We start from the raw sequence: 15,311 nt of genomic DNA on the forward strand, positions 1-15,311 counted from the left end.
GCGCGCCGAAAAAAAGGTGGAATAATAAAAATAATAATAAAAAGAAGAAATATGCAAGATTTTAAGATGTGTTGCCTTTTCAAGGCAAGCACATAAAAATATAAAGTTTCTGAAGAAACTTTGATGTGCTTGCCTTGCGAGCGCCTGGACATGTGCTAAAATCAGCAGCCCTATGCTGTTTGTGGGTTGTGTAGTGTTGTGGCTCTTGCCCAGGCGGGGAGTTGAACCCTGGTCTCCTGCATGGCAGGCAGAGACACTATCCACTGTGCCACTGGGGCTTGTGTGGGCGGAGCCAGAAATGAGGCTCTATGAAGCACACAGCATGAGTGATAGTGCTGCTTCTGTGAAAAATCACCTAAAAGTAGTGGTCAAACTACTGCTTTTTTGTCAATGACAGTAAGTCCGAGCAGAAAATAAAAGGTACCATGAGAAAGGCAAGGCTTTGGGCTTTCAAACTGTGTCAAAATTATTTTCCAACTCCCAAAAATGCCCACCTTAGAGCGAGTTGGAAAAGTGTGTCCTTCTGCTTCTCTCCTGAGACTTTGCATTCCAGATATAATGGGAGTCTATGGGGGAGAGAGCTGGCACTCCTGCCTCGTTAAGGGTCACAGTTTAAAAAGTTGAAGCTACTTTGCTTTTGTATTTACATTTTTCAAAGCACAACTAGTTTTCCTACTACTTTCCAAAAAATTATGCATGTGGAGTGAAAATTGTGGCCAGGAGAGCAAGTTAAAGACAAAAGTTTTAGGCGAATTTTAAGGGCTGCTCCACTCTAGCCGCTCAGGAATGCCACTCTAGCTCACTCCATTAGTGTGTATTGCGTTTGGAATTCCGACTTCAAACTGGAATTGTGGAAAAACGGAAAGTCTGATCGGTTTGAAAATTGAAACACTGATTCTTCTCCATAAGACGCACCTTTTTCGTATTTGGTGCGTGGATGCAGGTCCAAAGCTCTGGGCCCTGGAGCCTTCCAAAGTTTTGTCCATTCATTTCCTATGGCCGAAATTTTCAGAAAAATTGGAATTTTGAGAATTCCGTGAGTCGGATTCCTTATAAAAGTAATAGCACACTTCTCCCAATGGGGCCGCACATTTTCCCAATTCATTGTGTGGGTCTAAAATGAAAGCTGTAGGAGGAGTAGCGCGCCGAAGGATTTGCAGAAAAATAAACTATAATAATAAAAAGAAAAATAATAAGTATGCAAGATAATAAGATGTGTTGCCTTTTCAAGGCAAGCACATAATAATAAGTATGCAGGATTTTAAGATGTGTTGCCTTTTCAAGGCAAGCACATAATCATCATCATCATATCTCTCTCTCTCTCTCTCTCTCCCTCTCTCTCTCTCTCTCTCTCTCTCTATATATATATATATACATAGATAGATAATAGATATATAGATATAGATAGATAGATATAGATAGATATACACTACTCACAAAAAGTTAGGGATATTTGGCTTTTGGGTAAAATTTATGGAAAATGGAAAAAGTTCACGCTACAGTGATATTATATCATGAAAGTAGGGCATTTAAGTAGAAGCATACACTGGTGATTTCCTCATCTCAAACAATTTCTTGAAACAAAAGCCAACAACAGTGGTGGATATACCACAACAAAAACTGTCAGTGTCAATAACTTGTCATGTGCCCTTGAGCATCAATTACAGCTTGACAACGACGTCTCATGCTGTTCACAAGTCGACTTATTGTCTGCTGAGGCATGGCATCCCACTCTTCTTGAAGGGCGGCCCTCAGGACATTGAGGTTCTGGGGTACAGAGCTCCGAGCCTCTACACGGCGACTCAGCTGATCCCATAGGTTTTCTATGGGATTCAGGTCTGAGAAAGTGCAGGCCACTCCATCTGAGGTACCCCAATCTCCAGCAGCCATTCCCTAATGATACGACCTCGATGAGCTGGAGCATCAAACACCTGACACACGTGAATTTTGCCGTTAAACTCCTTGTTAGAGAACAGCAACTTGTGCAAAAAGTACTGAAAGATTGAACAGTTGGACATGTGCATTCAAAAGTTTACAGAAGGTCACATTAAGTTCACCTGTAAAGTTTATAATGCATTTTAGGTTCATCCTGAAATTTCACCCAAAAGCCAAATATCCCTAACTTTTTGTGAGTAGTGTAAATATAAGAAATTATTGTCTTTCTTTCTTTCTTTCTTTTTTTCTTTTTTGGACCCAAATTGATTGGTGAAATTGCTTAAGGACTTCTGAGATATTGTGGCAATGCTATTGAATGTGTAAATATTAATGTGTAAAAATTACTAAACAAATTGGGGGGAGTAGTAGTATGGGGATGTTGTGGGAGATGTAAACAAACCTATCGGAGTTGGTTTGACACTTATGAAACTTGATTTTGAGCTTTTGATTTTGATTTTGATTTTGAAGTTTTTATTTTTGGTCTGTAGAGGGCAGTCATATGACTACAAGCCTCTGAGCTGCTTCAAATTATAAAAGCGAACAAGACGCAGCCCACAGTTCCCTGCCCCTCCCTGCTGAGCCTCCTCCTGTCCGTGTGGCTCCAGGTTCTCCAGTTTCTCCTGAGCCAGAAGGGATGTCGACCTCCAAGCTGATGAGGGCCATCAGAGTCAGTGAGTTCGGGCCGCCGTCCGTCCTCAAGCTGTGCTCTGATGTTCAGGTGCCAAAACCCGGACACAGACAGGTGAGCAAACAGCCAGACCGCTTCCTGCGGACTTTACGGCTGAATGACCAACCACTGAGAGAGTTCCTGTGTCAATAACACAAACTTGTAGCTTAAATTCACGACAAATTCACGAGCGCAACACGCCTAGCCCTGCCACACGAAACTTCATTTGCCAGTTTAACGTTTCCTCGTTTATTATCAAATTTACACAAAATAATATGACTGTAAAACTTCTTCTACACTAGTAGAAACCGCTCTTCACTTCGGCATCCACTCGCAGACCAAAAGTTAAGTTAAACTTTTGGTCTGCTTTATCTTCATGTTCACTTGTTAAGCGTCCTCCTCCAAAATAACATGCATGAAACAGTTCCAAGCAGTCATTAAAGTTAATTTTTAAATAGTCAGGATTATTTGTAGGCCATTCCGGACTGAAGAGTGACTCCTAACGGTGCAGACAAAGTAATAACTAAGTCACTCCGTCGGCGATAAGTTAATACATTATGACAGTTAAGGCAACATGTATCAGTTCTCAGTGAATTTAGTACAAGTGTCAGCCCGAGGCACACTGCAAGTAACTACAGGAATATTACAGAATAATTATGGGGATACTGTTGGAGGTAAAAACAATAAGGAACCACAGACAAACACTGGATAGGAATAGAATTAAAAAGCAGGAAATTGATAATGTGGTCCCATCAGTTACATGTGTGATGTTCCATATAGTAAATAAAGCATACCTCATACCTGCCACTTAATGTTAATGTTAAGTGTTAATGTTGAGTGTTAGTTAAAGCCAGTGCTTCAATTAAGTGTATGTTTTCCTGTATGAAAAAATAAATTCCTCACACAAAACAAAAAGGGACAAATTAAAGGGGAAAAATAAACACATTAAAATGACAAATTCAGGTAACTAAGAGTGTGGGTCTTATTCAAGCAACATAAACAAGTCAAATACAAAAATAAATCCATATCACAATATTGCCAAGTACAATATCCAAATCACAGGAGTTGCAAGGAGTTTTTTGTTAAGTATGACAACATAGCATTATAAATGCAGTTTTATGGTGGGACACAGATGTCCTGGCCTGCAGATTTTTATTCTCCAAACGTCAAAAAACATGGTTGTCTGGTGCATACCCCTGAAAAAAGTCACCTCATCAACTCAGTAGTTTCTTCCAGTGAAAATGAAACTATTCTACTGAATTGTGAATCATACTGCAATCACAATATCTGTCAGGATAATTGCAGCATGTTTTTTTTGTTCACTATATTGTACATAAAAACTTTACAGCTACCTTAATTTAATAATTTCTGTATTTTCAGAATCAGAATCAAAAATACTTTATTGATCCTGAGGGGAAATTGGGTAAAAGACACTATAATATCTCCATTGGGCCTACAGTTTCTCTCTAATACTTGTGTAACATCCTTCTAAAGCTTCTTAAAGGCATAATCCGCTGATGTCGTGCCGTGTGCCGTGTGTGCTCTGCTGCAGGTGTTGATCCGTGTCCGTGCATGCGGCGTGAACCCTGTGGAAACGTACATCCGCGCTGGGACCTACAGCCGCAAGCCCACCCTGCCATACACACCGGGCTCCGACGTAGCTGGGGTGGTGGAGGCTGTCGGAGAGGGAGTCTCCACATTAAAAGTATGACTTGGACCATCTAAATCTTAACGCAAGCTCCATCAAGACTAACTTTTTTAAGGAAAGTGTTTGCATGTAACAGTTGTGATGTCCTGATCACCTTTTTAGTTGAATGGAGAAGCGATTACAGTAGATGCATTTAATTACAAAGAATATATGTGGAGCTTTTCACATGACCATGGCGGTGTGTTTTCCAGGCAGGGGATCGTGTTTTCACCACAGCCACAGAGTCGGGAGGTTATGCAGAGTTTGCCATCGCAGCGTCTGACTCTGTGCACAGGCTGCCGGACGCTCTAGACTTCACTCAGGGAGCCGCCATAGGCATCCCTTACTTCACCGCCTACAGAGCTCTGTTTCACAAGTAAGCCCCCAGCGGCCCAGTGTGTGTGTGTGTGTGTGTGTGTGTGCAGTTCAGCTTGTGCAACTGTATTATTATTTGATGTAGCTCCATGGGTTTAGTGTCAGAGCCCCCGCCGGTGCTGAGGAGCATGCCACAACATGGGATACACAAATGAGAAAACCAGCTTTAAAAAGTATTTTAAAATTATCTTCTCAGATTATTTTTATTATTAGCAATCAGCAGCAGGGAGGACTGTTAAATGATTGATAATGATTGTGATTTTGTCTCTGCAGTGTAACCAGTGGACTATATATGCCACTACAATTATGTTACATCCATTTTTTGTGGTAATAATGTCATTATTGTTATTCCCTCTAAAACTATGGCATATATATATATATATATATATATATATATATATATGTATCTTCAAGTAATTTAGGAGGAGAAATGCAGGGAACTTTTGTTGTTCTCCATAAAATGAACGGTGCAGAGTAAGCTGTGACGTTTGATGGTTCAGCTGCAAACACCATGAAAAGATGAACTCTCTGCTAGTTGAAAGTGAGTGACTAACACTCCTCCCTCGTCCAGACACTCATTTCAACATCTGCCCCTTGAGCAAGGCACTTATTTCCAAATGCCTTTGCCTTACCGGTGGTTTGGCCTGTTGTGTTGCATGTTGCAGAGCCCACGCCAAACCAGGAGAGACGGTCCTCATCCACGGTGCCAGCGGAGGGGTGAGGCCATCTCTCTTCTCTCTCTGTCCTCTGTCACATTTCTCTCTTTCTTTCTGTCTGTTGTTCTCCCAGTGAATGACAGTAAAATCATTTTGCTCAGTGATGGAGTGTTAAATAAAATGGAGGATAACCTGAGACTTCACCATAAGGCAAACAAACACCACTGTAAACAAAAGTTCATATTATTTTATGCATTTCCTGTTAAAATGCCCAATTTATCCTCATATAACTGACTTGATACTGTTAGATGTTGTTTACTGTGATTTAGACTGTCAACACTGAGTGTGTGTGTGTGTGTGTGTGTGTGTGTGTGTGTGTGTGTGTGTGTGTGTGTGTGTGTGTGTGTGCAGGTGGGTGTAGCAGCGTGTCAGCTGTCCCGTGCTCTGGGCCTGAAGGTGCTGGGAACAGCAGGGACACCAGAGGGAATGAAGATGGTCGTCAGCAACGGAGCTCATCTGGCCTTCAATCACAGAGAGCAGGGTTACACAGACAAAATCATGGTATACACACACACACACACACACACACCAGCAGCACTGAAGGGACAGGAACTGGGTTCACCAAGCATTTAACCACAGAAATAACTGTTTCCTCAAGATCAAAAAAGGCTTTATGCTTACTTAAATTCTCTTTTCTGTATAATTCTCCATTGTGATTGTATGGCCTCCAGATGAGTATTTTAAAGGTCATTTCAGTGCTGGAACAGCTAATGCCAAATAATTCTTCAAAGGCTTTAATTTCCTTGTGAATGTGCTCTCTGATAAGGCCATTTACTCATTTCAACCGCGCCACACCTAATTCACATTTTATTTATTTTGGCAGTTCAAAACAGCGTGAGCATGTGAGATAAAGACACTCAAAAATCAGTTCTCGCTTCAGGGGATGACCTCATCTACAGTATTTCTGCAAACCCAACGTGTTGCTTCCTCATTTATTTGTTTTTGCATTTACTAGGGGAAAGATGTCTTGGTTTTGCTGATGGTCGTTGTTACAGGGAGTCTGCAGGTCCTTAAAAAGCCTTGAAATCACTGAACCCAATGCTTTATACTGACATGATACACTTAACCTGTTGGGAAAATGCCTGTTGCAGATTATTCACTTTAATCTTCCTCTCAAAGACAACATTTACATGAACACAGGATATCAGATTATTCACTTCCACATAAAGAGAGAAATCCACAAAAAACACAATTTTATTTGAAGTTTAAAGATTTGTGAGGGTTTTATTAGTTGAAAGTTTAATTTGCAGGACAATGTCACTATTTAAGACACACTGTTTTACAGGAAGTGCAAGCCATGTGAGGTCATTTCATCACATTGGGGTTCGAGTTCGAATGCATTGCGAGATTTGGGAAAAGCTGTAGAAGGCTGTAAAAATGAATGGAAGTCAATATAATGTCCTCACAAGGATATAAAGACAAGAGCATGTGTGTCTGTGCGCGTGTGTGTGTGTGTGTGTGTGTTCAGGAAGCTACCGAGGGGCGCGGTGTTGATGTGATTGTAGAGATGCTATCAAACGTCAACCTCAGTAAGGACCTGCAGATGCTGGCCTATGGAGGACGAGTTACGGTCAGTAGGATGGTTGTACAGATCAATATAAACATAAATACTATAAATCTAAATAATATAGACATGAATGTGAAACAGTCGTGTGCTGCTTGGCCTGCAGGTGGTGGGCAGCAGAGGCTCAATAGAGATCAACCCCAGAGACACCATGATCAAAGAGAGCAGCATCATGGGAGTGGCCCTTTTCTTCGCCACGCCGGTAGGAAGCAGAGATCTTAACACAAGCTCTTTCACACATTTATATCAGCTGTGAGTAATCGGTATTATGCAAAAGCTTTGCATACACTGGATATCAAAGGCCTACACACACTTTCAGATTTACTAGGTTTCATTGTCTTTGAAAGGAAATGAAAAACCATCACCCCTTTGAAACCTGAGAAAATTCACTTTTATGATCAAAGTGATAAAGTTATGATAAACTTGCCAAATTACTGAGAGAAAAAAAGAAAAGCCACACAAGAAAATTGTGTGGGTTGTGGGGGGAGAAATGACACGAAAATTAGCCTGTAATCAAATTACAAGAAAATTACCACAACTTTTCAAAAAGAGAAATAAAGTGAATTTTGTCTACAGGGTTAAATAAAACCTTTTGAAACTGAACCTGCTCACAGGCTCCAGGGTTTCAAAGAGTCAGAGTAACCAGCAAAATGAGGGAAAAACAGAAAGATGCATATTTCTGCCAGCACATTAAAAGGGGAAACACCTTTTTAACTCCAGATCTTTTTGTTAAAACCAAATGAAACTGTCTGAAACCCCCTTTCAGCACACTTGGTTTCTTCACCCTGGCTGCTACAGAGAAAGACTTTCAGAACAAAGTGTCAAAATTGCATTGCCTTCAATGGGAATGGCAAGGTTAATGGAAGACACTGATATTTTACTCCCTAAAGAAAATATCTGTGTCTCTCTGTCCACCAATCAGGAGGAGAAGAAGGAATGTGGGGCGGCGCTGTACTCTGGGATGGAGGCCGGTTGGCTGCGTCCGGTCGTCGGCCGCCAGTATCCTCTGGACATGGCTGCCCAGGCCCACCATGACATCATTGAGTGCCCCGGGGCCACTGGGAAGATGGTGTTGACCATGTGAGCGACTCAAGGGTCAAAGTTCACCGCAGGGACCAACCAGTGTGGGTTTTTTAAGGTTAAGTAGGTGGTTGGACTGTCGGCTGGCTTCCCACATGACAAGAGCACTAACATGTTTCTCATTCAGATTAAAACTCCTGATGTGGACAAAGTTGATCCTCTCATTGGAAAGTTACATGCACTTTTGCTCAATTGATGAAGATGATTTTCTTCTGACTATGGAAAATGGAAACAAGTTGTTGATTTTATTTGCACTTTACATTATGAATCAGTGTGAAAGTTTGTCAAGAGATAGTGGCTGGAAATCAAATGCTTTCAAATGTCTTTAAATTTCACTAAACTCACCTGTGCTTTCTTTGTGTGTTACTGTTTTCCTTTCTGAGTAACAAACTCAGGTCAGATGTGTGGTGGCAGGAAAGGTGTTTTTGCTAAACGAAACCCGGGGAAGTCAACTCAGATTAAACGTTGACACCATGGTGAAAGAATAAAGTCAAAGCCTTACTGAGTAACTGAGTCAGAAATGACATCTGTGCCTCTCAGGTGACAGCCGACTCCACTGAGCATGCGCCACTCAGGGCCAGGTAACCTAACCTAGAGACACTGACACACACACATGAACACACACACTTTCAGTACCTGCTGTAGTTTCGCACTGTAACGAGCAGTATGTGGATCTACCTCTAGTTACACAGCTCCATTATTCATCTTTATGGATTAATATGTAACTGGACTGAACCATCTCCTCTGCAGAGGTGGACTTGTGGCTTCTGCACAAAAGGTGAGAAGTGTGTTGACGGGTGTTTAATGTCACTCTGACCATCAGCTGAGAAAGTGATACACCGACATGCCTGCAAAAATTACAGCCAGGTACTTGACGTGTGGCAGGTCAATTAAATAGCTAAAAGAAAAATTCGGTCCCACACCAGTTTTCTGCTGTAAGTGGTATATGCAGCAATGCCTCAACCAAAACGAGTCTGCTTCAGGTGTAAAGTACAGACGGCTGGGGAAAAGGAAACGATGATTAAATGTGTGGGCAGTTTGATCTGGGGCAACTCAGTAACTGTTTCCAAATATCTTGTAGAATGAAGAGACTTTAGATTAAAGGACTGTACCAGTGATATTGCATTTTTAGTGTAGAATCTGCAAAATGAATATAAATTACATTATACAAGACCATAGTTTTCCTAAAAGCAGCAGCACTGTTGTGTTTTGATGATTTGAAATTGAGCGGAGTGAAACGGTCAATCTGCCAGAGAAATAGTCCCCCAGGGAAACATTTTGCTTTTGAATGGTGATGACTTTATTAGCACAGAAAAAGCAGGGACATTATAAGGTGGGTGAGGTCTTAGTTTGAGTAGCGAATATTAGAGAATAATGATCAGTCTAAGAAAGAATACAAAAATAAGGTGCTCCTTGGTGGCTCGCCGGTTAAGCGCTTGCACCATGCGCCAAGGCTGAGTCCTGATCACAGCGTCCTGGGTTCAAATCTGACCCCAGGCCCTCTGCTGCATGTCATCCAATGTCTCTCCCCTGCCCTTTCTCTCTCTCTTGCAACTGTCAAATAAAGCAGAAATGCCAAAAAAGAAATCTTAAAAAAGTGCACAAATCCCACTTAGGCTGAAATTTGCGGATGATTCTGATATATATACGTTTGGGCACTGAAGCTGCCAGTGACTAATATCTTGTGGTGATTAAAAAAAAAAAAAAAAATCCCCCAAAAGGATTCAGTGTTTCCCTCACAGCAGCATTCAACTGAGTGTGTGAAATCCCCTGAAACAGCAGGTAGACCATCATGGGACATTAAAACCACCATTAAATCCAAACTAATGGAATTCTTAAGCACTTGATTTCATTTCGATGTAGTTTAATACGGCGGCTGTGGCGATGATCCACCCCCGCTAACTGTATATCACAGGAAACGCACTGTGTCCGGTAGTAAACACACACGAGGAAGGCCCATTAGGAGAAGAGCTTTAACAGAAACCTGATAGTTGTCTGACTGTCATCCATCCAGGCAGCATCCTCCGGGGACAGCTGGCACCTCACCTGATGGCACCACACACACATTTTAGAGGCTTTATTTTGGTGCGCAGATCACATTAATAATGCAGTGTGTTGGTGGGTTTCAGCCTCCCCGTCTTTTAGCTCTTTAGTCGTTCTGTAAAATCCACTGAAGCCCCCTGGATTTTGAGCTCTCGTCCAAAACGTACAGAACGTTTTTCCTCAGTAATGTTGCTCCCTCCTTTTAGAAATATAGCATGGATACTGGCAACATGTAGTATAATGTCAAAATGATAGTGTGTAGTTGCTGGTAATAGTAAGAAGTTTCACTGGGATGTTGACTGTGGTAATGTGGTGATATGGTGTAAGTGGTGCCTTTTCCTGGTTTTAAAAGCTTTATTACAGTGAAGGGATTGTCTGAGTCTGTTGTACCTGTATTTGCCTCTACCTGCTTGGTCATCATATCCACACATGCTTTTAAACTAGTGGCTGTTAAAGTGGGGTAAATTCAAAAACATGGGGGAAAGGCAATTAACAAATTAGCAAAAAAAAAAAAAAAAAAAAAAAAACATTAGTATAATAATAAGAAGAAAATATCAGAAAAAAGAAAAGCCTGAAAAAGCAACAGAAACAAAAACAAAAGAAAAACAAACTTCATATTAAGCATTTTTTTAATTACAAGAAAACTATCATTCTATTTATTAATATATATATATATATTAAAATCTAAATATATGTACCAGGTGTGAAATCTGTGACACTGAATCGGTGTGGCCCTATGGAGGCCCCTGGATCGTAGTGAGAGGATGGGACAGCCTGCAAGCAGACACACACACACACACACACACACACACACACACACACTCAGGATGTACAGTGCACCAACCAGCACACATAGACATTTTTAGAGGGGGGGACCGTAGCATCCACACAAACAGATCTCAGGTTGCCATACTGTTTATTTAACTGTTTGATTTCCTAGCAACTCAGAACACAGTTAATAAACATGGCAACTGGCAACCCAACCCAGTGATTCCCAAGCTGAGGTCAGGTGACAGGGTGAGGTGGCCTAGGAGGTGTGAGGCGGTCCGCAGCAAAACAAGGAAGAGGTTAACATTTAGAAAGCAGCACAGTGAGACAATATGTAATGCTCAGTATTTTGTTCTTCCACTGTATTGACAGTAATGTGATTTTTTTGTTGTATCTAACAGCATAAATTCCCCCCAGATGTTCTGTCAAAAGGAAGTTTGTGGTGTAAAGCATTTCTGTGTGGTGGTGGCCGGGTGCTGGTGGAAACCTTTGACTCCTCTGCACTGAACTACCAGCGGCTTCAGAGAGCTACCTCTGTCCTCTAGTTCTGCTTTCTTTAGCAAGCAGAAGTCATGGGTTTCATTTGTGGAAAAATCTTAAGAGTGCCATCAGTGCTGTGTTTTTCTGCTTTCTATGACACCGCACAGAAAAGTGATTCAAACCACTTTCCTCCTGTCAGAGATTGTCCCTGTTTTGGACAGAAATTGTCAAATAGCACACTGCAAAAAAAAATCTGCTTTTCTACGAGCCACTTAGTCTCATATTCAGTGTTAAAATCTTATTTTCCTTAAAACCAGCTTATCCCTACAAAAAACATCCTTAAACAAGTGAAACAGCTTTGGGATCAAGTGATTATCTCATTCTACTGGCAGAGTTTTTCACTTGTGTTAGGAAAAATGAAAGATAGTAAGATTTTTAAGATTAAGATGGAGATTTTTGCAGTGTGGATGGTATAAAACTATTAATCATGTCATTGTGTCTCAAACCAGCACTACTAGCACAAACACTGGGGCCATATACATGCTGTTTGATGTAATGCTCCATCCTATTGGGCAAAGATTTCCAATAAATAAATAAATAAATAAAATACATGATGCTATTCATTGATATGTTGTGCAGAATTAGAAAGACTTGCTGTGAACATGTCAACATGAAAATACTTTTTTTGGTTATGAAAACGTACGTGCGTAAGCTTTTATAAGCCAGGCTCTGAGAAATCCTGGCTTAGAGGTTAGAGCGGCAGAACAAAAACAAAAGAAGTGCTGAGGACGGCAGTGATGGTGTTGACTGATGATGGTGATGATGATGGTGGGGTTCCTGGTTTGCAATATCACAGCTGACAGAGAAAACACTGTGGGTGACATGTTTGAATGGATCCAGGTGCTGTTGAGAGGAAGATGCTGAAGATGCTCTGTGAAGGACGTGCCGCCTCACCATGCTGTCTCTGCTGTAACACAACATGACCAGTAAGTTTTCATTGTAATGTTTTAACAGCCTGCATTATTCATAAGAAGCTGTAATTTGTCTTGCATGGTCACATTTTTCAACTTTAAATATGCTGGCTAGTTGTCCCATTGTCATTGCAGGGAAAAAAAGTAGGTTTATAAGATAATGAAACAGCTTTCCAAAATGTTGACTTGGAATTATTGTGAGATTCTGCCAGCTTTACTTTGAGGAAAAAATGTTGAGTTTTATGAATTTTTTTAGGTATTTTGCTGCCGCTGCTGCTGACAGTCATCGGAGCTGAGCGCTCGTCCCGCCTCCCATCCTGCCCTGCTCCCTGCATGGTTGGCTCTGAGGATGATGTTATCTGCCGCAGACTGGCTCACATTATAGGTAACACACACACACACCTACACACACACTGAATTGACACAGACACCCAATGTAAATAAAAGTGGTTGCGTTGTATGTTCTTGTAAAAAGATGAGCAGGATGTCCTGTTCTCTGTTCTTATGTACACACCTATAGGATGACTGGAGTGTAATATTATATCAGAAGTCTCACCTTTCCCTCTGGTCTCTCCAGGCCCTCCATAGTAATGGTCGTAGGATGGTGACTGTGAGCACTGAGATCCCGACTGTAACCACCGTGCCCGAGCTGACCGAGGCCAGCTTTGCCCCGTCCATCAAGGCGGCCAATAGTGTGACAACTGACTTCTACGTCCGAGACCTGGCCATCACCGCTGTGATCTGCTTCACCGGTGAGAACAGAAGAGAATAAAAAGAAAATAGGTCATTAGTAAAAACAACCATGCTGTATCTTTCTTTGTTAACTGTCAACTATTCAAATCAGGCAGTGTTTGTTTAAGGAAGAATAGAGCTAGTATAGAATATCTTTAATAAGGAAATCAGAGTTGAAATCAAAAACAGAAGGTAATGGTATGGTTAAAGCTTGTCTAAACAAAAAGCAGCTGATGGGATGAAGGATCTCATGTAGCTATTAGTTTTGGCACTTATAGGAAAGCTAAAGCAACTGGAACTCCCTGTGCAGAGGATACTGGGAGTCCAATAAGACAGTCATAGGAGCCTCTGCCGTCAGTGTGTGAATGTGTGTGTGCATGGATGAATATGAGCACTTTGAGGGGTCAGTAGACAGGAAAGGCACTCTGGACATGCAGTCCATGTACCACTAAAGCCTCTGAGTGGTGTGCTGCTGTGTTGCAGGCGGCGTGGCTTTGACTCTGCTGGGGGTCCTGATCTGTTACCGAGCGGCTCGCAGGAAGAAGCAGGTAGAAAGTAAGAGACAGAAGCAGAAGGAGGAGGAGGAGGGAGGGAGAGCAGTCGCCAACCATGATGCCAGTCACCGGGATGGGAACGAGAGGAAGAGAGATCTCATGCCAGCCAACAGCAGCCAGCCATGGGACAGGGACGCGACGTGTTGGACCTGAGGCCGAGACCAGCGGTGACCAGTTTAGGTCAGGGCAGGCGGGGGCGGGGGCCAGTTTAGGTGTCCTGACTGCAGTGCTGAAGGACCGAGAGGGGCCAGGCCGACACTGATGAGGCGGGACAACAGGATGGATGGAGGGATGGAGGGAGAGGAGGAGCGGAGAGAGGAGGAGAGTGAGGATGATGATGATGATGGAGGAGGAGCGAAGGGAGGGCCGGGGACTCGGCAGCCCATTCCCTCAAGAGGGGATGTTAACCAGGGACGTTGTTGTGACCGACAGAAAGCCACTCTACATAGCAGCTCTAATTTTTACCCTCCTTCACAGAGAGAGAACAGTCACCCAGGGCAGCCTGAGAACCAGAGGGCCTGCCTGCTTATAAAACAAACAGAGACCTGGACAGCTACCCCAGGATTGATATGGAGGCTCAGAGCAGAGGCGGACAGGAGATATTAAGACTGTGAGGGCTGCCACAAGACGTACGAGTACAGACCAGCAGACAGGCAGGAGAGGTTTTCACAGCAATATGAGCACTCTGCTCCTTCTAATGGCTTCCCTTCTCACTACAGACAGGGTGACAGGGCCTGGGATGCAAATTACAGCCAGTTTGACTTGGAAAGGAACATGGGCAACAGGAGGGAAATGAGAAATGTCACGTTCGACCTGGAAAGCTCCAAAATACTCGAGGGAGGAAAAATTCACAAGACACAGGTGGGAGGAGGAGGGGAGCATGTCCCCGAACACAAAGAGAGAAGAGGAGGAGGAGGAGAGGAGGCCTCTGCGAGGCATAAGGTTCATTCCAGCAAGGTGGTGAGGGTCAAGCTGAACCTGCAATCCGCCTAAAAAGAAGCAAAGTTCATCCCAAGAAGAAATGCGAGCAGGGCCACTCCGAGAGAGGCAAGCTCCAGAGAGAAAAGTCCAAGAGTCCAGAGAAGAGGCAGGACGGGAAGGGAGAGGCAGCTCGAGTCGGGACAACAAACAGAGCAGCAGAAAGGGAGAACCCGCCAAGAGTAAAGCATCGACTGAGAAGGGAGAGGAGGAGGAGGGAGAAGACGGGGATGAAGAAGGAGGAGAGAAAAGCAAAGACCTCCTCTAAACGAAAAAGCCAACGTCCAAAAGTGAGCAAGACTGTCGGACAGCACAGAAGGGACCCGCCTGATAAAAACATCCGGAGACGTCCCAGCACACACCTGGTGATGCGCCAACACAGCCGGCACAATCAGACGCCACTAAAGCTTCAGGGAGCTCTGTGATTGGACAGCAGGCGGGGCTTCCAGCACAGATCAGGCAGGGTCCCGGTGTCCAGCCCTATGGAACCAGTTTGGGTGCTCAGTTCCCTCCCAGCCTGCTTTCTCCCTCCCCTCCGCAGACAGGACTCGCTCCGCCGGCCTGCGTTGCTGGGCCCAGGCCGGCCCACAGCTGAGTGGCAGCAGCCTCTATCTGTACAGGGCGGGGAACTTGCTCGGCAACATGGCCCCAGCAGCTAATTCAATAATCCCCAGCAATCAGCTAACACCATCGGCCATAACGTAGCGTACGCTGGACTCACTTCTCCTGCACCTCTCTCCTAGCGAACACTGTGCACGCTA

At 43.2% G+C, this 15,311-nt stretch overlaps 2 protein-coding genes across 4 annotated transcripts in view; both read left to right on the top strand.

The window, feature by feature from the left end:
* The window catches only part of map4l (microtubule associated protein 4 like), a 221,665-nt gene that overhangs the window by 168,586 nt on the left and 37,768 nt on the right, over positions 1 to 15,311 (top strand). The window lies entirely within an intron of this gene.
* LOC115374860 (quinone oxidoreductase-like) lies at positions 2,495 to 8,379 on the top strand. The gene is made up of 8 exons (XM_030074011.1): positions 2,495 to 2,677; positions 4,155 to 4,307; positions 4,502 to 4,665; positions 5,330 to 5,381; positions 5,732 to 5,881; positions 6,849 to 6,950; positions 7,051 to 7,146; positions 7,867 to 8,379. The coding sequence occupies exons 1-8, from the start codon at positions 2,570 to 2,572 to the stop codon at positions 8,026 to 8,028; spliced, it is 987 nt and encodes a 328-aa protein (XP_029929871.1). The 5' UTR covers positions 2,495 to 2,569; the 3' UTR covers positions 8,029 to 8,379.

This window comes from Myripristis murdjan, chromosome 17 (assembly GCF_902150065.1).
Source record: "Myripristis murdjan chromosome 17, fMyrMur1.1, whole genome shotgun sequence".
NCBI classification, from domain to species: domain Eukaryota; kingdom Metazoa; phylum Chordata; class Actinopteri; order Holocentriformes; family Holocentridae; genus Myripristis; species Myripristis murdjan.